Source organism: Ambystoma mexicanum, chromosome 11 (genome assembly GCF_040938575.1).
Source record: "Ambystoma mexicanum isolate Mex_15411 chromosome 11, UKY_AmexF1_1, whole genome shotgun sequence".
Taxonomy (NCBI): Eukaryota; Metazoa; Chordata; class Amphibia; order Caudata; family Ambystomatidae; genus Ambystoma; species Ambystoma mexicanum.
Window position 1 is genome coordinate 849,287,444 of NC_090934.1, and position 22,579 is coordinate 849,310,022.

A 22,579-nucleotide genomic window follows, 5' to 3' on the forward strand; every position below is an offset into this window, starting at 1 on the left:
TCGGTCGAAAGCCCTGCAGATTTCGACTTATGGGGTTTAGAAACCCTACCTACCGACAGTTTCTTCTTCTGCTCCTGCAAGGCCTTCGATGTCCGGGATTGGCAGTCATCGCAGTCGTCGGTGGCGTGGCTCTCACCGAGGCACCAGAGGCAGACGTTGTGCGGGTCCGTAATGGACATTTTGGCACCGCAGCCCCAACACTTTTTGAAGCCCGACTTCGGGGTAGAAGAATAGCAAGACATTTTCACAATCGAAGTAGAAGAAACGAGCGTGCGGAGATTCCGAAGCGAACATGTTCGTGTAAAAAACGGAACTGATGCTAGGGGCGCCCTAGATATAACATCCGGTGACATCGACCCTCGACGGAGGCCCTCATGGACAGCGTATCGACGTCATCGACACAGGACGCCGAAAAAATTTCCAAGGCAGCACAGCTGTGGTGATTACTGTCATAGATGTGGAATAAGTCGGAGCACACAATCCCCTCAAATTCAGGCACAGTGAAATTAAAATCCTATGTTATGCAGATGATAGGACTATTGTTTTGACCAAACCACAGCAAGGGAGTGAAAAGTTAATACGTATGTTCAATGAGGTGGGGTTATTGTCTGGACATAAGGTAAACTGGGAAAAGACTGTTGTCTTTCCTCTAGATTTTTTGCTACCAAGGGGGGATATGGGTTTGTGGGAATGTCAGTGGGAGACGGGAGCCATGAAATATTTAGGAAAATACCTGGTTCGTGACCGGAGGAAAATGGCGGAGTTTAAGGTCTCAAAAATTTTGGAAAAGATACAGAGGGATGTATTAAAATGGGGTCGTTTACCACTGGGGCTCTGGGCGAAAATAAATGCCATCAAGACGGTTCTCTTTCCAAAGGTACTTTACATTATCCAATATATTCCATTGAAGTTCACTAAGAAGATCATCGGTAGTATTGATAAAGTCTTCCACGAGTTCCTTTGGGGGGTGGGAAACAGACCCAAGGTTCCTAGGTACATTTTGATGCGGTCAGAAGAAAGGGGGTTTGCCTATCCTAAGTTAATGAATTATTGTGCTGGGTTTGTTCTAAAGAAGTCAGCGTTCTATTTTTCTGATGTGGGCAGTGATGTGCCCTATTGGCAAATCATTGAGTACGCGATTTTCACCTTATGCTTTACGTGACATGTACTCAATATCTAAGTTGCTGAATTCTACTGTGAAATTACCTACTTTGGGTGCTGCTAGGGGGGCCTTACAAACCTTTATGACGGCTAGACGGGAAAACATCTGGGTACATTGCAATGCATCTTTGTGGCATAACGAGGGATTGCAAATAAGACTCTGCTGGCAAAGATGGATCAGTAAGGGCATTTTTTTAGAATATGTGATGTATGGGAGGGTGATCATATATCCTTTGAACGCCTTAAAGATTCCTTCGGGCTTGGGGGTGGGGAATGTGCAAGATATAGAGACCTGACTTTCTTATTAACTGAACGGCAGAGAATTTTAGGGGAACCAATGAGGGAGAGGCCTATGGCTTGTGATCTCATGTGTTCTCTTCCTTGTGCAGTGTCAACATACATGGAACTTAATCTGTTGGATAACTTGCATGTTGAGTCATGGGAAAAATTGTGTCGGGTGTGGGTAGAGGAACTTGGAATGGATATTCCTACTAGGCAACGGGAAAGTCTGCTTGGCAAAGGGGTGCAGTCAAAAATGGATTTAGGCTGAGGTATATTAGGCAGAGAATTGTATGTAGATTGTATTGGACCCCCTAATCGAATGGCCAAGCTAGTATAGTGATGTCTGTTGGGGTTGAGGACTTAGTGGGGGCACCCTCCTTCATATGCTATGGTCATGCTCAAGGGCATCTACCTTTTGGAGGGATGTTTTTAACAGTTTAGATATTGTGATAGGGGAACCCCTACCGCGAACACCTTACTCAACGATATTATTGAGCAAGGAGAGAGGAGACATGGTCAGTGTGAGAACAGGATGGATTGACAGGGTATTAGTGGTAGCGGCTAAACAAATATTAAAAGTTTGGAAGTCAAGGAAAAAGCTGCTTGTGGATGAATGGCTGAGTGATGTCCATACTTTGTCTGATTACGAGAAAATTATGTTAACGAAGCAGAAGAGGGAGGAGCATTATCTAAGAACTTGGGGTTCTTTCAATGAATTATAAAGTTGACGTTCACTGATTGCATGCATAATTTTTTGACAGGGATAGATGGGGTTATTTTTGTACTTGATGTTGTGTGTTGTGTTTGTTGGTGTTGTATTGCCTTTTGTTTTGGGGTGTTTGATTTTCTTCTGTGATAGGGATTTGTGGTAGTGTGCTCAGGTTTTAAAGTTTTGGATTCAAGTTTGGTAAGGTTTAGTTAATTGTTATTATACATATTATACAATTTGAATGCATATATATCTGGTGTAATGGATATGTACATGTTACTTTTCTCTTGTATGTTTTACTTTCAAAATGATAGTGAAAAAAATAGAAGTATTAACTCAAGCATTTTATTCCATAACCTTTTGTTTTTCAGTTTTCAGACAGTTGGGGGCAACACTTTAAACAATGGCTCCAATGGTAAGGTCAAAGCTGCTTCTAGAACAACCTAGACTTGATCTTTAGATTATGCCATAACAAAGCCAATAATCTACAGTGATGATGCTAAATGATTGAAAGCTCCAAACAAGCAAAGTAGTTCAAAATTCCCCTTTCTTTCATTTGAAAAGCAAGTACTAGAGATGGAGCTTAACATTTCTGCAAATACCACCTTAAATTCGCAGTGCAGGGCCCAAACACCATATTCAGTTAAGCAGCCTTTTTTTCTTCTCAACCTTTATTATGCATTTGGTTAAAATATAAGCCCTAAGCACCACATATATCAAGACGAATTAAGATTATAAATACATAAACAATGGTATAAGAATCATAATAAAATTAAAACCCACTCAGCGCAAGTTTTGCTTTAAAAAACAAATAAAACTAAGTGTGAATTTCATCTTCTCGCATTTTAGGCAATCAAACATCTGATGAAATGTCATTAAAATTGCTCTAAGATTGTAAACAGCTTTTGTGCAACCTTCCAGACAGAATGAGCAGCAGCTGTTATATCAATTGATTCCACCATATAAAGTATACTTCAGAACAGATCAAGTTCTATGTATTCAATAGAAGCCACACATTCTGTATAACCTTTAATATAAATGTTTTAAGCTTGTGCATTTAGTTAATATATGATGGCTAGTCTCAATCTCAGCATGACAAAAGCAGCAAACTCTGTTCATACACAATATTTTCCCATGCACCCCGATATTCCCAAGTAGGTAATAGATTAAACCGTAGGTATATAATAAATCTTCTTGAGGTAGGAACAGGGCGAGTTCAATGCAAAGCTCTGGGTCGAATAGGGCCTATATCTCTTTTTTACTGCAAGAATGGTTAGGTTATATATCCTATCCTATTGCCTTTTGTTTAATTATTTCAATATTTGGTGTCTCATGTGCATATGCCAGAGTAATCCCCAAATGTGCCAACAGGATTTTAGGTGAGGCTTCCAACTCTGAGATAAAGCTATTTGCTTTGCTATCAATGTTCCGAGCACCTAACATCTGTGTTAAATCATTGAAACGATTCTATGGTGAAGTTATCTTCCTATATAATAGGGAACGTTGAATTAGCCAAGTTGTAGTAAGGAACAAGTTACTTACCTGTAACTGTTGTTCTCCAGCATGGGTCTGGCATGGATTCACATGCTCATGAATATTCCCCGTCGTCAGGCTGGGAATCCTCGGTAAAGAAAAAACCAGTATCAGTTTCGTTTCTGATCTGTCTTTCGTAGTAATAACCAATCACTGGTCTCTGCGTCATACTGACCACAGCCAATGACTGCCCTCTACCTAAGCACCGCCTCTGGCAGCCATCTTCAGATTTGGAAGCACGTGAAGTGGCAGTATGACCAACTGAAGAGCCGCAGAGGGGTAGGCGGGAGGGTTCGCATGTGAATCCATGCCAGACCCATGCTGGAGAACAACAGTTACAGGTAAGTAACTTGTTCCTTCTCCAGCATGGGGTCTGGCATGGATTCACATGCTCATGAATAAAGAATACATAGCAGTACACACATGCACAACCACGGGAGGTGGCAAAGGCTCAACATTAAGCATTACATTAAACTCAACATTAAGCATCTTACCTCCTCACCAGGCTCACCTCAGGCGAACAGGTTGCGCAGCACTGCTTGGCCGACCCTGGACTCCTCCCTGGAATCCCGATCGACGCAGTAGAATTTCGTGAAGGTGTGCGTCGACCTCCACGTAGCAGCCCTGCATATGTCCAGCAGGGGCACACCAGAAAGGAACGCCGTGGTAGCTGCGATCGCTCTGGTGGAATGGGCTCTCGGACGGCCAGGCAGCGGTCGGTTTGCCAACCGATGACAGTACATGATACAGCCGGAGAGCCATCTGGAAATGGAAGCCTTCGAGAGAGCCTTCCCCTGATTGACAGGTCCAAAGTCCACAAAGAGTTGTGACGTCTTCCGAAAACACTTTGTGCGGTCCACGTAGAACATCAGCGCTCTAGCCACATCCAGCGAGTGCAAAGTCCTCTCAGCCGGCGACGAAGGCGACGGGAAGAACACAGGCAACACCAAGGGTTTGTTGAGATGGAAGTCCGACGGTACCTTGGGCATGAAGGAGGGGTGCGTCCTGAGCACTACCCTCGTGTCGTGAAAAGTCAAGTACGGGGCCTTGCAGGAAAGGGCCTGGATCTCTCCCACCCGTCGTGCGGAGGTGATGGCCACAAGAAACGCCGTTTTCCACGACAGAAACTTCAACGGGGCCGAGTGCAGAGGCTCGAACGGAGGTCCCATGAGCTTGGTCAGCACCACGTTGAGCTCCCACGCCGGGGCCGGCGCCTTCACCGGCGGGAACGATCTGAACAGTCCCTTCATGAACTCTTTCACCAGACGATGAGACCACAGGGACGTCCGGCCCGTGGTTCTGGTGTACCGGGAGATCGCAGCAAGATGAATCTTGATGGACGCGTGTGCCAGTCCAGCTTTGGCCAGCGTCAGCAGGTATGGCAGTACCTGGGGAGCCGTAATCCGTAGAGGGTTAATCTTCTGTGCGTGGCACCAGACAGAGAACCTCTTCCATTTGTGTCCGTAGCATTTAAGAGTCGAGGACGCCCTGGCCTTTGCAAGAACCTCTCTGCAGTCGGCCGGTATGTCGTATCCTCCAAACTCTAGCGCTGCAGGAGCCAGGCCTGCAAGTTCAGAGATTTCGGGTCGTGGTGGAGGATGGCGCCTCCTTCTCTGGAGAGTAGATCCGCGTCCACCGGCAGCTTGATTGGCGGGGACGCTGACAAGCCCAGAAGGTCCGGGAACCATATCTGCCTCGGTCACGCAGGTGCGACGAGGATCATCCTGCACCGTGACCTCTTGAGCTGGTTGACGAGCCGGATTAGAAGTGGCAAAGGAGGGAACGCATAGAGGAACAGGCCCTCCTAGGGGAACGAGAAAGCATTGCCCATGCTCCTCGCCTGGGGAAACCTGCTGGCGAACCTCCGGCACTTGGAGTTCGTCGCCGTCGCGAACAGGTCGATCTGGGGTGTGCCCCATCGTCGGAAGAGGCGTTCCACTAGATCCTGCCGTAGTTCCCACTCGTGGCACGAGCGCAGCTCCCTGCTGAGTGAGTCGGCGATGGTGTTTTTTATCCCTGCCAGATGAAACGGCACCAGAAACATCCTTTGGGCGACTGCCCAATGCCACAGGTCCTGCGCCTCCTTGGACAGTGCTGGGGACCTGGTTCCGCCCTGTTTCCTGATGTAAAACATGGTGGTGGTGGTGTCGGTGAAGATCCTCACCACCTTGCCCTTGAGGGACGGAAGGAAGGACCTGAGGGCCCAGAACACTGCACGGAGCTCCAGGACGTTGATATGGAGGGACTTCTCCCTCGGGAGCCAGAGGCCTCTCGCGTGCAGATTCTCGGTGTGCGCTCCCCACCCTTCCAGGGAGGCATCCGTGGTCACTGTCTCCTGGTGGTCTGGGGTCTGGAAGTCCATGCCCGCCGTCAGATGCGCGCGGGTGCCCCACCACCGGACCGCTCGGCGGAAACTCTCGAGTGTGATCCTCTCCTCGAAGCCGCCCGTCGTTTGGATCCAGCGCGCGTCCAGGAACTCCTGCAACGGGCGCATCCAGAGCCTGCACATGGGAATGAGGTAGATGCAAGAGGACATCATTCCGAGGAGGGACTTGATGGACCTCACCTTGGCCGCGTCGGAAACCAACATCCGCTGTACCTTGCCCAGGATGGACCTGGTCCTTTCCTCCGACGGGGAGGCCAGAAGGGACACTGTGTCGAGCTTCGCTCCCAGAAACAGTGCGTTTTGCGCGGGTATCAGGTGGGACTTGGCGTAGTTCACGGAGAATCCCAGGTCTGTGAGAAGTTGGACGGTCCTTGCCGTGTGCTCCACGGCGAGCTCCCTCGTCTTGGCTCGGATGAGCCAGTTGTCCAGGTAGGGGTAGACGTGGATCCCCTCGCGGCGCAGCTGCGCCGCCACCGGTGCAAGGCACTTGGTAAATACCCTGGGTGCCGACCGTAGTCCGAAGGGGAGGGCTTTGAACTAGTAGTGACGCCCTTGGACCACAAATCTGAGGAATTTTCGGTGCCCCTTTAGGATGGGAATATGGAAGTAGGCATCCTCCAAATCCAACGACGACAGGAAGTCTCCTTCCTCCGGCTGACCCAGGACGTGCTGGAGGGTGACCATCCGGAACTTCTGTGCCTTGATGAACTTGTTCAGACGTCGCAGGTCTAGGATGGGGCGCCATCCTCCCGTCTTCTTCTTCACGAGGAAGTATCTCGAGTAAACTCCGGAGCCCCGAAGCCTCTTTGGGACGAGTTCGATGGCGCCCTTCCTGAGCAACGCCTTTACCTCCAGGAGAAGCTGAGGGACGTGAAGCTCTCTCCTGGCCACGGGGGGGGGACGCGCGGGCACCTTCTTTGAAACTCGAGCGCGTGTCCCCGGGCCAAGGCGTCCAGCACCCAACGGTCGGTGGAGATGGACTCCCACACGCTGACGAAGCTCGCCAGCCGGCCTCCCACCGGGGTGCTTCGGTGGGGGCCCGACCCCACGGCCGGTTCAATCCTGTTTCGACGAGGCTTTGCCGCCTTGACCTCCTTGGCGACGACGGCGCGGTCCTCCAGACTTGCCTCGTCCTCTGTAGGCCTCTTGAGACGACGAGCGGGCTGCTTGACGGTAGGTAGAGAAACCGCCGCCGGAACCTTTGGAGGCGCCCTTGCCTCCGCTGCTCCGAAAGGGCGTCCGTCGTTGCTGTAGAACCCCAAGGGCCCGGGCCGTCTCAGTGTCCGCTTTAATGGCCTGAAGGGAATCGTCCACTGTTTTCCCAAACAGGTTGTTCCCATCGAACGGCATGTCCAGGACTCTGGTCTGTACGTCTTGACGGAAGTCCGTAGCCTTGAGCCATCCACGCCACCTAAGGCACACGCCGTTGCCCAACTGGCGAAACCCAGTGTCGGCGATGTCCGTCGCAATAGTGATGGCGTGGTCCGACGCCACCTCACCTTCCTGTAGGATCTCCAGGGCATCCGCCCTCTTGTCGTCCGGTAGGAAGTCCAGCAGGGGAGCCAGTTTGTACCATAGCTCCCTGTCGTAGCGGGCCACGATAGCCAAGGCGTTGGCCGCTTTAATCGTCGTTGCTGCAGACGAGATGACCCTGCGTCCCATAGCGTCCAATTTCTTTCCCTCGCCGTCCGGTGGGGAAGTCGAAGTGGAGGCCGCACCCCCCCCCCCCCGCTTTCTTCCTGGCCGCCGCGGAGACAGGGGGGCCGCGTCCGGGACCCGGTACTTCTTTTCGTACCGGTCTCTTCTAGCTGGCGTCGTGGAAGGGTTCTTGAGGAGAGCGAGGCCCTCATCCCAAATGTCGTCCAGTAGAGGCACCGCGAGGACCGTCTTCCTCTTGGCCTCGCGCCGTTGATAAAGGAATCCTTCCTTTTTCTTCTCCTCAGGGCAGAGTTGGAAAAGCTCGGATGCCCTGGCGATCATGGAGTGGAACGATCCAATCTCGTCGGGCGGAGAGGCCCTGGTGGGAGGTGACGACGGGAGATCCTCGTCGTATACCTCCTCGTCCGTACCCGTCGCTTCCGTGTCAGTCCCCGTATCATCCCCTCGGGTGGACTGGGAGGAGGGCTGGACGGGTCGCGACGGCTGAAAAGGAGGTGGAGGGTGAATCCTTCTTTTCTTGGGAGGGGGAACACCCGAAGGTCCCGGTTCAGGATCCCCCGACGGGAGAGGCTCCTCCGTCGGCAACGGTAGTCTCGTCCTTATCTCTGAGCATAAGGACTGTATAGCCAACAAAATGGCCGCCGAGTTGTCTTGCGGCGCTGGCAGAGGGGAATCCGACGGGCGATCCGGGGCCCCGTCGGCACCCTCGACGCTGTCGTCGTCACCTGCGTCGGGCTCCATCCCGACGGGCCGGTCTTCATCCACGCCAAGGCCGTGGCTTAAGACCTCGATCAGCTCTTCCTCTGAAGCCGAATCTACGACGACGCCCTGCCCCCCCCTTTTTCTTCCCCGCCGGGGATTTCACGGGGGTCCTATCGATGGGCACAAAAGAGGACTCCCTCCGAGGTGGCAGGGAGACTCTGAGCCCCGAGGTCGCCACCACTGGTGTAGCCTCCACAGGCTGAGCCAGGGCCACCGCGACAGTATCGATAGAGGGCTTGGCCGGATGGATTAAGGCCTTCACCACCTTAGGTGCGCTCACCGCCTTATCCTTGAGGGGGGGGGGGGGCACTGCCTCGCTCCCCCTCCGATGGGGCCTTTGAGCTCGACCGGGGCCTCTCCAGGAGGTTCGCCGGGTGCTCGCCCTTCCTCTTACCCGACCCAGAGCGTTGGCTCGTGGCTGAAGGTGCCGGGGAGGGTGTGCCCTGCCTGGCGCCCGTAGAGCCCGACCGTTCGGCGCTCCCGGTGCCAGCGGACTCGCGGTGCTTGGCCTTGTGTTGGACCCCCGTCGCCGGGGCGTCCTCAAAGGTCTTAGAAGACCGCTTGGATTTCTTCCTCTTCTTCTAGCCTGACGGGCTCTTCCCTTCCAGCCAATTGGCGAGGCGTTGGTGGCGGTCCTTCATGGACCGCTCCGACATATTGCCGCAAAACGCACAGTCCTTCTCCACGTGCGTCTTGTCCTCATGTAAGCAGTAGAGACAAAAGGAGTGTTCGTCCTCCTTAAAGACGTTCTGCAGCTGGCATCCAGGGCAGACCCTGAACAGCTTTCCGGGCGTCGAGCTTCCCTTCTCCTGGGCCATGTCCGGGCCTGAGAAGCTTCTGGAGTCCTCCAAAACGTAGCTCGACGAAATCTTCACCCTTGAGGGGCACAGACGAATCCGACACGGGTCCCCGTTGATCGGATGGAGAGTCGGTGGAGCTTGAGGCTCTTTTGACCGGAAAAAACGAAGTTTTGAGAAAAAAACGTGAAAAATTAGCACTAAAGCTCGAGAGCAATAGCACGAGGATCCCAACACATGAACGTGCGGTAAAAATCTGAAGATGACTGCCAGAGGCGGTGCTTAGGTAGAGTGCAGTCATTGGCTGTGGTCAGTATGACGCAGAGACCAGTGATTGGTTATTACTACGAAAGACAGATCAGAAACGAAACTGATACTGGTTTTTTCTTTACCGAGGATTCCCAGCCTGACGACGGGGAATATTCATGAGCATGTGAATCCATGCCAGACCCCATGCTGGAGAAGCAAGCACATGCAATACTTCATATGCAACGCGTCAACAGGGACTGAGTATGGCAGATTCATAATTGATCCTAGTATTTTCCCCTCAAGTTTATTCAGCCATGTTATGTGGCGAGTTCGAAGTACCTGAAGGCCATAGTGTATAGCTCGTACTATGCTTGTTCTATAGATGGTTAATGAACCTTCCATTGTATTGCCGCCAGCATGGGCTATATAGCATTTAATAAGGAGCCATCTCCTCCAGGTTTTTACAATGAGACTATCTTGATAATAGGAGGCCGTTGGGTTTGTTCTTAACGGAAAGCCTACATATATATAGCTGTCTATAATCTCCAGTCTATCTTTAACGAGGTTCCGGACAAAGGAGGATTTCTTTGAAAGTACACCACCCAAGCAGATCATTTTTGTTTTGTGTATGTTAATCTGCATATGGCTGTCCTGGGCATACTGAGGAAGTGCATTTATAGAACGTTGGAGCCCCAGTGGGGTCTGATCTAGGAGTATAGTATCAAAGGCCTTACTATAATCCACCAAGCAGCAGCATAGGTTGTACCCCACTGTCCTTCACTTGGACTTGCAAATACTGCATCATACATATGTTGCCCAGTGTGCAGTAACCTTTCCTAAAGCTAGTTTGGAAGGGTTTTATTACATTTTGTTTGAGCCCAGTCGATTTTCTTTAGTAGTATAGTTGCAAAGGTTTTTTGGCTCGAATCGAGCATTGCAAGCAATCTGTAGTTAAGCGGATCATGTCTGTCCCCCTTTTTGTAGACACAGATCTTCGCCGACTATCAGGAATGCGTTCCTGTGGCTTCTAAGGCCTTTGATTTTGTTTCACGTAAACTCTTATGGACCAAACTTGCACAATGGCACATCGATCCGCACCTATTGCATTATATTAAGGCACTATACACTGATATCTGTAATGATCAGATTCAATCAGAAAGGTGAACATGGTGCTCAAATCTCCACCAATTTAGGCCTGAAGCAGGGTTGTGCAGTAGCTCCTCTGCTTTTTAACTTAGATCTATCAGATATGGACTTGAGGATCTCAGCAGCTCGTGATTTCCCCCCCCCCAAAATAAATGGAACAGCGATATCATGGCTAGGCTGCGCTGATACTATACTCCTAGATCAGACCCCACTGGGCCCACAAAAAACAGATTTCATGCTAATGGTAGCTATCCAGTTGGGGCTGGGGGCACAAGATGGCTTTCATTTTTTGACCAGGAAGATTATGTCCTCTACATCAAAAGTGCCATTGAAAAGTGTGTTCTGTGGAAGATATGTGACCAGGGCGATTTCCTCTTCCTCAGGTCTCCCATATAGCTGTATTATGTGAGCTGCCCATTGCGATTCGTGGACAGCATTCAGTCCGGAGGATGTTGCATCAGTTTAATGGTCTTGGAGGCAAGCCCAGAACTTTTTGCTATCATTGGATTTCAAAAGTCTAAAAAGATTTTGCCAATTTGCATTATCCAGAGAATGTTATGTGCTGCCTCACCCAGTTCTTGTAGCAAGTTTTTAGTAATCGAAGCCTTGCCAATTTCTCACCCTGCAGCAGGAAGAATTGTTTGTTAATCTGCGCCCTGTCTTTTCGATACGTCATTTATCTGTGAAAAACCGCTTGGTCAAATTTTAAAGAGTTATGCTTGTTTGTTTTAAATCCAATTTGTTTGGACTGCACAGTGGCAATATTCGTAAGGTGTTCCACTAGAAGTTCAATATTCCAGTCATGTGTAGCCAACCAATGTTCCAATTGTACACTGCTGGATTGGGTCATGTTGCTAATTTTTAGAAGCGGTTTTGGAGACCACATAATTCTACTGCCAGAGTAATTTAGTTTGACATTAGTTGATATAAAGTAAGCCGAGTGGGCACAGTTCAAATTAGAGCACCAAGCAAGGATTGCATGGTCACACAAGTTTTTGTGCCCGATTTCCAATGCGTCACAGTTTAACATTTTGGGAATTATCACAACATAGTCCAGATAGGATTATGACCGTTGACCAGGTGTAATAGACATTGGGCTATCAGGATATATTCTAGGAAGGCAGATGAGATTAGCATCAAAAAAACATTTCCAACTATTATCATTGCGGACATTTCCATACACCTCATTATTATACATGGGCTCTATATCTTGGCGCGCATATGTATCAAGATGGAGATAGTGGGTGTTAAGATCTCCCGCTATCAATATTTATTATACCATATCAGAACTGTATTGCTTATTACATGTTGGACTTTAGTGATGCTCTTACAATCATGAGGAACACATGTTGAATAGCAATATTCTTTCATTTACACTTGGCATATTTAGTAATGTTGATAGCATGTACGGCAGTGGATCTTCTATAGAGATCAGTTTCAGTGCGAGATTGGCTCACGCACCTATTGCCAAGCCCCCAGTGGGGCCTCCCCCATTGTCTTTTCGCAGGGTTGCAAAAAATAGTGTAATCAATATGACATTTTTTAAGGCGCCAGGTTTCCTGTAAAATGCGTCTGAAGAAGTGAGGTGCAAAAGACCCTGTGGTTTGCAGAGAAAAGATGTATGTCTGTGTGTTCCACGAAATTCACGACAAGGGCTTGGCTGCGGTTTTCGGTCAGATCATGTTAGGTCTTGCAGATTCACAGATCCATTGCGTCTTCTGATCATTAGCCGCCAGATGGGTCGGAGGACTGACAATCGTAGCACGTAGGCATTCTCGTTCCGATCTATCATTTTCAGCATTAGAAAATATATCTTTGATTGCCTCTTGCTCCCATCAAATGCAAAGAACAAATAGGCAAATTCCTAAAGACTATAATCCTGTATCCAAAGTTCTCAAGCTCCAACGAGCGTTGCTTAAGTAGTGCCACCATCAAAGGTGACAACACAAATTCCAAAATTGCCCAATTCAATCGACTGTCAAATTTTTGAAGTTCAATACAATTGATTTGTGCAGAAGTTATATAAGTTAATTGCGTAATCTGAGAGAAGACTTCAAGAATCATTTTCCTGTTTAGAAAAAGGAAATAGTTGGTTGGATGGATTTCTTCCAGTTTTACCCATTTCCCCAGCAAACATGGGTCTTCATCCATTTCAATCATTTTATTTTTTTCTTGAGGAAGACCATACTCATTCCCAACTGGAGGTAAGCTGTTAGCAATTATGCACTTCTGCAAAATTAGATAATTGCTAGGCTTACACATAAGGAGTGGTATCCAGTCTATGACAATAGGAGCATCATTCCCTTCATATTTGGGCCGACATATTGATTGTAGAGTGCATGCAGATATTTTTGAGCTGCTTGGTTGGATGCCATCACTATTATTGCTTTCTATTGCTTAAAGCCAATGATCCAATGGACCTTGTAATTGCACTTGTCTAGCGATTCCAACTTCAAGAGTATGCGTCACTATAGTTTTCGCACTCTTAGATGTGAGCTTCTTAGTTCCAGCGTTAACAGAGGTATCTTTTAATTGAGATGTGGTGATGGTGGTTTTGGTGCTTTTCTTGTTTTTTTGCCGCCTTCTGCGCTTATCTTTTGCAGTTATCAAATTACGGTTTGTGTGTTGTGCATTTATCAGGGGTGGAATGGCGATTTCCTTGAAATCCCAGCCGTCTCTCTCCCCCCATATTGAGTTTCGGTCAGATTTTGTGACACCTCCTGAGAGAGACAGCTTTCATCAATGTCAGCCAAAGAATGCTTGGTGGGTATAAAAGAAGGCTTTGTAGGAGTTACATTGTTCGCAATGGTGAGTTGTGTAGCTTTTTGCATTGGGTCAGAATTCTCTAAGAGAATGTCAACCACTTTCGCAACAACCTCTGAGAGCGCTTTGTTCTTGTGCTATTGCAGTACAGATAATCATCAGTGTTTCCACGCTGGATGGAATTGTTTTTAGTTGGGACTCAATTTTACAAATATGGTTCTGGATAGGAGTTTGAATCGGCTCGTCTTCATTGCAGTACAGATAATCATCAGTGTTTCCACGCTGGATGGAATTGTTTTTAGTTGGGACTCAATTTTACAAATATGGTTCTGGATAGGAGTTTGAATCGGCTCGTCTTCAGTTTCACTAGAGCAAAAGGAGGAATCCATGCTATCAGATGTAGAGACTTATCCAGTGAGATCTGGGGAAACAGAGGGATGTGTTCCAAAAATACATTCAGAGACTTTAGGAGGCAGGCCAGTGTTCACCACTGATTGGCGTTGAAGGCCTAGGCACATATTTAACAAGGAAGTATTGTCAAGGGAGACAGCTGTGTAGGCATTAAAGGTAATCAATCTGGAGACAAAGCAACGGTTTCCGTGTTCGCTGAGACGTGCAGAGGGTTTAGGAAGGCTGTGATAGGAGGGTGTGTAAAGCACCTGTGATCAGGTGTTTGTTTTGTGTGCAACGTGTTTTTTGCCTCCGAGCTATTTTTTTAATGCGCTGGAGGCACTACTGCGTAGACTGTACTCTTACGCCCGGGTGCAGCTTCTTTTTCATATTCCACAGGTTAGTATAGCTAGTCGAAGGAGTACCTCCTAGAGTTCAGCTTCAGTCAAATCAACAAATAGTCACAGCTTAAATAGTGCAGTAAACTCACTGGGGCTGCCAAATCAAAGCAATAAGATGTTTGTCGCTTTCCACCCGGAATACGCAAAGCAGTGGAAGTAAGCTATCACAGCACCAAGTATCCTTTTCTCTGTGTCTGTCCTTCCATATGTGAATCAACATTTTAGAATCTTTGCTCTAAAACAGGATAATCCAAATGGAAGACTAAAAAGTACCTCCATTAAATATGCACGAGCTTAACCAGTGATGACTTCATAGAACAGTGCTACCGATGGACTTAAAGACGCTCGCTTACCTGTTAAAATGTTGAATACTTTCTCATACAGAAAATCGTTGTGCACAAAATCAGACGTCTTGCACCTTTTCACCGCACAGATGGTATACTGACCTGCTCATGGGTTACACACTGATGAAATTAAACACTATGCCATACAAGAATCTCTAGCTCTTCATCTACCCGAAACCATGCAACTAAGCACTCTTCACTTTATTCTCCTTTTCCCACCTACCCCGACCCTTCTTTACATTTCCTAGCACCCCTGGTAGATTTACAGGATATATATCACCCAATACAATATGTGTACCATGGAATTACCCTATACAAATATCCTCTATAATGATATCTGTGCATTGGGGACTGGTTATGCTCACAGATATCCTGAGACCTAGGTCCAGTTCTTCTAAAACTCTACAAGGCACTCATACTGGAGGGAAAACATTACGGGTCCCAATGGAGTGACATATGAAATTGCCATTTTAACCTCCTACTACAATCCCAAATTTGTCTGAGTATAAACGGGTCACTGTTACAAAAGCCTTAATGGAAGGAGGAGTACTGTGAACAAATAACCAAAAACCAAACCCTGTGCATTATGTACTTTGTGATTCAAGCATGCAACCCTTGCATCACAGATATATTTGTAAAATATTAAGATAATTGTTCTGTTCCCAAAATGCTCTTTGATTTCATATTAAGCAAAGCAACTAGCAGCCCTTATTGGTGCCATTTACCTTGCGGGTAATTAAAGAGTACAATAGAAGTGTATCAAACTGCCCCTCTTGGAATAACCTTTCAGAAAATAATGTATTTGGTTAGTCTACATGTTGACAACATGCTTTGCTCAGTGAGGAATAACATTCCCGTTATGCCTCCCATATATACTGTAAGTGATCAACAGAAATTAACATTTTATTCTTTAAAACAAGGCACTTTGCAATGAGAGAACAATTAAAAAAAATCTCCTTTTTATAGCTTTGTTTCCAGATAACACACTACTGTCTCTCACAAAATGCCCCTCTGAAAAGTGTCATGCTCAGATTAAAACCATATCAGTTTGTATTTTGATCATCAAGGAAATGTTTAAAACCAGCAAACCCCACAAAGAGCCAATCTGCAGCCTCTCTAACCCGCACGTTTTTGTAAATAAATTGCTGCCTCAGTGTGATGGCGACATTTCCACAGGATACATGCAATGACAATGGATATCCCCAAGTACCAGGCCAGAATCCACATTTAAAATAATTATTTCTTTAGTCGTGCTTTCAGGAACTGCTGTGCAAACATGCACCTGACAATGTGACTCCCGCTCAGGGAAAAAAAGAGAGGGAGAGGGAGAGAGAGAGAATGAGAGAGAGAGAGAGAGAGAGAGAGAGAGAGAGAGAGAGAGAGAATGAGAGAGAGAGAATGCTAGTTTTATGTAGGATATGCCATGTAGCTGCTCTGATATTTCTTAGAAAAATACTATTGCATGTGCATGTACAGTGGTCAAAGTCAACGCCCTATTCCTAATGTTAGAAGGGTTTCAATTTAAACATGCAGCAGGCAGAGAGGTTAGTGAATGCACTTTTTTTTAAAAAAAAAAAACACTCAAATCATTTTGCATTACTAATGCCATAAACCCCTTACGTATCAGCAGAGTTTGGAACCAAAAACGTACTCAGAGTATTAGGACAAAATCCCATTTTTGATGTTGAACTGTGCTGTAGGCGGGAAGTAAGGGGAGAGTTTGCAAAGTCTTTCACTAGAGAGTTTGTCTCTACTCTAGAAACATAAGCTCCCCTGTCTAAACTCCCACAAAGACTCGTTGGACAGCAAAAGCATACATTTGACAATGTATCGTAAATGTATGTTTTTGTTGCACCCAGAACTAAAAGTATCGGGGTGGCGGGGAGGAGAAACTGGAAAAAGCTAAGTGGAAAAGAAGGAATGCAAAGAGCGAGCAGTGGCGGCTGGTGAGTTTGAAAGCTGGTGGGGCGTAAATTTCCCAGGGCGAATATATTCGCGAGCGCGCGCAGCGCGCGAGCCCACCCCCCCAAGGGGGGTGCGGGGGGGTTCTCCCCCCGTGAAAATTTTGGAAAAATGGCCTACAAAATGTGCAATTTACTGTCCAAAAAACCCACCGAAATATGAAAAAAGCATTCGGTTTTACATATTAATGGTGGTACACTATTCTTACGTGTGCAAGTGTGATGGTGTATTTTACAGCAGCTGGAAACAGTGAAAAGAACAAAAGGAAAGCATGGAATGGAGGTGTCTACTTGTGGTTACAGCCTACATTCCACGTTTTCTGATTGTCTAAACACAATATAAATTTGTTATTACTATAATTGCTCAACTTTTCCTAATTTCGAATATTGTATTTTTAAAATTGTATGGTGAACATTTTTCGCCTAATAAAGAGATAAACTTGGGTAAGCTGATTAACAACTGAGGCCGCCAGATCTGGATGAATGCAGCACAAAAATTATTCAACAGTACCAGTTTCCACTGTTCCGACATTAAAACATGACTTTCACAATATTGGAAAGCACTCGTTCACTCATGGGATTCGGAACACGACTAGTATTACATTACAGCGCCATTCCTCCAAAACCCATCTCAGAGGTTCTGTGCCAACACCACGCTGCTGCCACCTTTCCACATACAAGCAATAAATAGGCAGCTCCGAACCCTTCTCACAAAGGCTTGGGGTTAGATACAGTGTCTTGAGAGGAACACACGTCTACAACCCATTTGCACTACCAGGAATCGGGGGAGCATTACTAGTTTCCTGCCCTAAAAAAAACTCTCATTGGTGCACACCCACCGACTACTGGGAAGTGACACGCTTAGGAAACCAGGGCGCAAACCTTAAAAAAAAAAAGATCACCACCCTCTCTGGCAGAGGAGAACCAGTAAGTGCGTATACCAAAACAAGTGTCCTTAATCTACTTGCTAATGAAATTAGAAGAAGCCTATAATTGCAACTGTAGTTACTGACAAGAGTCAGACACTGTGGTGCTGCTTTAAATTTGCTTCCCAGCATTGCGGCAATTGTGCAGTAAAGGATGCATTTAGTAGCAGCAGTAAAACAGGCACACAGACAGACTCGTACAACACACACCCCTTTACAGACTTTCGTTGCGTCGCGATAACAGGCTCAAAAATGGCAGAAGATGGGCAGGGACAGGAAGTGGGTGGGAATAGCCATATGGAATCACATGGCCATGGTCATTGAATAGGTGGGTAAAAACCAAATAACACCTACAAGCTTTGTGTCCTTCCTTGTGTGACATTTCTACTCTAGCTGTACTCCAATGCAATCGTCGAGGCTTATAGGTGACGCCAAAAACTGAACTGACCTGAAACTCATCACTGTCACACTTGTGACAGCCATTATTTCCTTCAACCCTAAACTCTGTCTCTATGTCCTTCCCACCCCGGACTCTCTGACAATCTTCCCCGCGGGACCCTCAATCGGCCACTGCCGTCGCTGTCTCATTGTGACAGGTGCAGCTGTGCAGCAGCGCAGCATATTAGCCTCACATTGTGAGGCTAATATGCTGCGCTGCTGCACAGCTGCACCTGTCCTTATTTGTCTTGCACTGCGGCTCCCCAGCCTGTGTGCTCTGCGCAGTGGGTGTCATTTCACATCACTGAGGTATGAGGAGAAGAAAATTTCTTCTCCTCATACCTCAGTGATGATGGTGGAAACGAACACGCTCCTGTCGTAGTCCCAGCCGTCGGCGCAGGGCTGCTTGGCAATGGCAGTCACGTTGTCGGCGGTGGCATTCTGAGTCAGCACTCAGCAGCCACCACTGCTAGCAAGGCTCTGTCTGGTTTTCAGCCATCAATATGACCTCTGATTTGATCCATTTTGCTAATGAAGAAGCTGTTTCCTCTGTCAAATCTCTCTCATGAAGCCAGCACCCTGGGAGAGGTGAGCACTTGGAGCAGTTCTTGACTACGTCAAATAAGGCCTTGCAGGAGCAAGGTAGCCTGTTAGAGGCTACCTCAATGCTGAAACTGTAGTAAGCTAACTTAGCCTGCGAGATCATTTTCCAAGTGTTTGTGATTAATCTACTGAGAAGCAAGCACGTTACCCTCAACTGCTACCCGCCCGCCATTGCAGGAGGGATCCCGCAGTAATGTATTTCCATTTCCAGCACTGTTAGTATAATGAGAGCTCTTTCGCCACAGTAGCTCTGTGCACATAATACCCCATGGGGGTCCCAGCAGAGTGAAGTTTTCTGTACCCTATTAGGGGTAACACACTATGATATAGGGATCATAGTATTTTCTACAGTGAGAGCCCTGCCCTGTAATTAGGGGCCGGACACATTGACACAGGTGGCATCTTTCAAGCACTGCAGTTAGACATGCTCTTACACCACTGGGTGCTCCACATCTCACTGCTCGCCACTGCATGTATTCTGCATTGAAATAATTATACTCCTGTCGCAGACCGTTCACAATTTTACAAAATGCATCTACATGATTAGAGAAACTCATCACGGAAAACCGTGACGGTGGCAGACAGCTTAGAGGCAACCCTGGGAAATGAGACAAGAAATTAATAATAATAAAAAAAAGTATTGCTTCGAGGCAGCAGACGGGAACGCTCAGATTCCATTACGTCTGTCTGCTGAAATTATTTCGCATCTGTGGCCCTGCGTGGGCTGGCTTTAAAGGATTAGATTCCGCCACTGCCAGCCATGCGAGCTGCCGAGGGACAGTGATGCAGCTAGCAGTCAGTTCCTTAATAAGGTGTAATGCCCAGCACCCCTCCCCCAGGCCTCCCTACCTCACACGCAAACACATCTTGCAAAGGTATCACGGTCCTCCTCAATACACGTGTTATAATGTGCAAAATAAATAATTAAATGCAAAGCAGAACTAGATAAGCTACTAGAAAAAATCAGCAATGGACCGTGAACTGCAGGCACTTCTCCGGCCTCTGGTTCCGGTCCAGCTGCGGCCCGCGACCACTCGCGGCGCATCTGCTAATTGTGCCGTTTTATATTTTCGGCATTTTTTCGACAAAAAAAATAATGCCGAAAATATAAAACGGCACAAGTCAGGGAGAGCCTGGCTTGCAGGGAGAGGCCGTTTTATATTTTCGGCATTCTTCTTTTTGTCGAAAAATGCAGAAAATATAAAACGGCGTCGGCACTAACAGATGCGGGAGTGGTCGCGGCGGGCCGCAGAAGCAGCACCCGCCTGCTGCCTGCCTGCCCTGGGCCTGGCCCTTGCGTACCGGTCCGGCGTGGCCCAAGGCAAGGCCCTTGGGCCACGCACGGACCGGGGGTTAAACAAAGCAAGGCTAGGCCCCGGCGGCCCCCGCTGAGCAGACTGCCGTCAACTTGGCCCGCTACGACCAAGGCTCGCCCAAGTTGACGGCAGTCAGCTCGGCAGCAACACTGAACGACGTGTAGGCCTTGGCCTACACGTTGTTCAGTGTTGACCTGGGCCCTGGGCCGTGGACAGTGGACCACATAGTTTGGGCCCGGAGAGGGGAGTCTAGTAAGTAACACTGAGCACTCCCAGTCCCCGGGCCCAGAGAGAAGAAAACACTGGGGTACTTACCACGCTGCCGCTGGTCTGTGCCACACACTCGAGTCCTGACTCCTAGGTCGGGCTGGAAAGAAAGAGAAAAACGGCAGGGTGTGAAGGCGGCGCAGGCGCACGCACACACCCTGCGCCATAGATACAGTAATGTCATTGGCTGTTTGCCAGCCAATGACATTACTGTATCCATGGCAGGGGAGGGAGGGAATAAGTGCAGTGCGCTGTTTGCGCACATTTCAATACTGGCGGGGCCACCCCTGAAGCGCCCCGCCAGGCTTATAATAAAAGGGGCTACGTAGAGTGCGTGGAGCTAGGAGCTCCACGCACTCTGCTATAGAAAAAAAATATACTAAATTGGGACGCGCCCCGGCACCAGGCCGACCTATACACTGTAGGTCGGCCTGGTGCCGGGGCGCACACTATTGTTTCCTTGCCACAGCGCCCCCGCGCTGTTGGCAAAGGAACTGCAGCAGTACTAAGCTAAAAGAGATTCAATCAGAGAAGTTCTCTGACTGAATCTCTTTTAGTTTCTCTCTTTTTTTGGGGGGGGGGCGGTGCCCGGCCGCCCTAGCATAGCAGCCGCCACTGAGAGCGAGTAACCAGGACAAACACAAAACAGTGCCTTCTTCACCTTTTAAGTTAAAAAACATGAAATCAATATCAATTAAAAACAACAATGCAATATTGAAAAGAGGTGTCACTATTAAAAGGTTACTTCAAATTCAAGAGTATTACTGAAATATTATTTGTGCAATGCTTCAACTGATTTCTTGAGACTATATCACACAAACACGTGCCTGCATAGGGTTGCATGAAACCCTTCACTCCTACCATTAAGAGAAAATAGGAGAGAGTCAAGACCAAAAGTCACTCTGGATCTAAAAGCCCTTACTATGGAGAGGTTTTCTCCTGTTAGCATTCTAACATCAGGTAACTGTACAGAAAAACCATGTTGAACCACTTCCACAAGCAGGTGCCTTGCCCTCCAACTCTATCCTTAGGATGTACAACATAGCCTACATGCTTTCACATCCACAGACAACGATGCATTTTGCTTCGTGTCTCTGCAGGTTCACAGCCCCCTTTCCCCCCACTGCAATTGCATGCACTGCATTAAGTGAAAGGATATAAAGAATGCTCAATCTTCCCCACGCTCATTATCACTTTGTTAAGTCGATTCTGTACATCAAGCAGAAGATTGTACCAGCTCTCCGAGAGCGAAGTCACTAATCCTGGGGAGAAAAGGAAGAGGTTACTTTTAAGACTTGCAGATCCAACAGTTCTACAAGAGAAACAGAGCACCAGAGAATAGAAAACCTGAAGTATCACATTCCTGGTGACTCATTCTTATTCCTAACGTACTGGCAAACTAACTCTTAGGGCCCAAAAGCACCACTGTGTTACACACGCAGCTTCAGAATTTTGAATCCCCCAGTACACGAGTAGCCCCATATATGTACATGATAGCCGTGGTAGGGTATGTCACGATGGCAAAGTTAAGAAAAATTAACTGTGGAGTTTCAGAAAATAACTTTTCAATACTTCCATGAAAAATAAATCCACAGTAAAATGTCAAGGCAGCCCCCCCTGCATGGAAAATTACAGAATTCATCATTAACAGCATACAAATATAAAAAAAGAAGTTTTGATCGAGTGAATTTTGAACAGCTTTTCACATGGGGTTTTCCCATCAGAAAAAATCTGGACCAAATATCCCAAATTGTGGGCTTTTATTTTCAAGATTTTTGGCATGCACTTACATCACATCCTGAATTGATGCACTGGAAAAAACGAGCAGGCCAATTCTGAGATAATCATGTTTTAAGACGATATGTACATATCGTGAATGCGCTGAATGAATGTTGTAAGGGTGCAGAAGTAAGGCTCGGACACAATGGTGGCATATCGCTGGATATAGACTTATTAAGAACAATGAGGTTGGAAAAATGCCCCCCCCCCCTACACCTAAAGCTATGAGGAATTTACCTACCTCAAAACAAAGTCATGGTTTTGTGCCAGGAAGTCCAAAACTAAAAAGGTCTGTCACTGCTGTAGCGCCAAAACCTGCTTCTGTCCCTAACACTAATAATCTAAGATAACTGTGCACGGATGGTCTCTTCTCTAAATAATAAGTGTTCACTGTGTTTTCAAACAGAAAAGTTCACAGATTTGCTGGAAGGAAAAAGTGAGGCAAAATAATACTTCAAAAATGCAAGTTTCCAAATGCTAGGGTTGTGCTCCATTCCCCTAGAGTTCCTCTAATCTTAAGTCAAAATATAGTTCAAGAGGGATCATTAGTTTCACAGTTCGTGTCCTATTGGCTTGGCACATCCGCCACCAAGTGTAGACCTCCCCATCTTCTATTGCAGGGTAACGTTCTTACTTTAGGTGTCTTATGTGAGTGCGGGTCTCTGATTCGCAACTTCGTTGTTCAGACTGATTTACCCTCTTGTCAA

The 22,579-nt window shown here is 47.3% G+C and overlaps 1 protein-coding gene across 1 annotated transcript in view; it reads right to left on the reverse strand.

Moving 5' to 3' along the window:
- Positions 1-22,579, reverse strand: part of DDB1 (damage specific DNA binding protein 1) — a 1,539,839-nt gene that overhangs the window by 78,705 nt on the left and 1,438,555 nt on the right. The window contains exon 25 of the mRNA XM_069623834.1: positions 21,253-21,355. Coding sequence (XP_069479935.1) covers positions 21,253-21,355 — 103 coding nt within the window. The remainder of the gene's footprint in view (positions 1-21,252; positions 21,356-22,579) is intronic.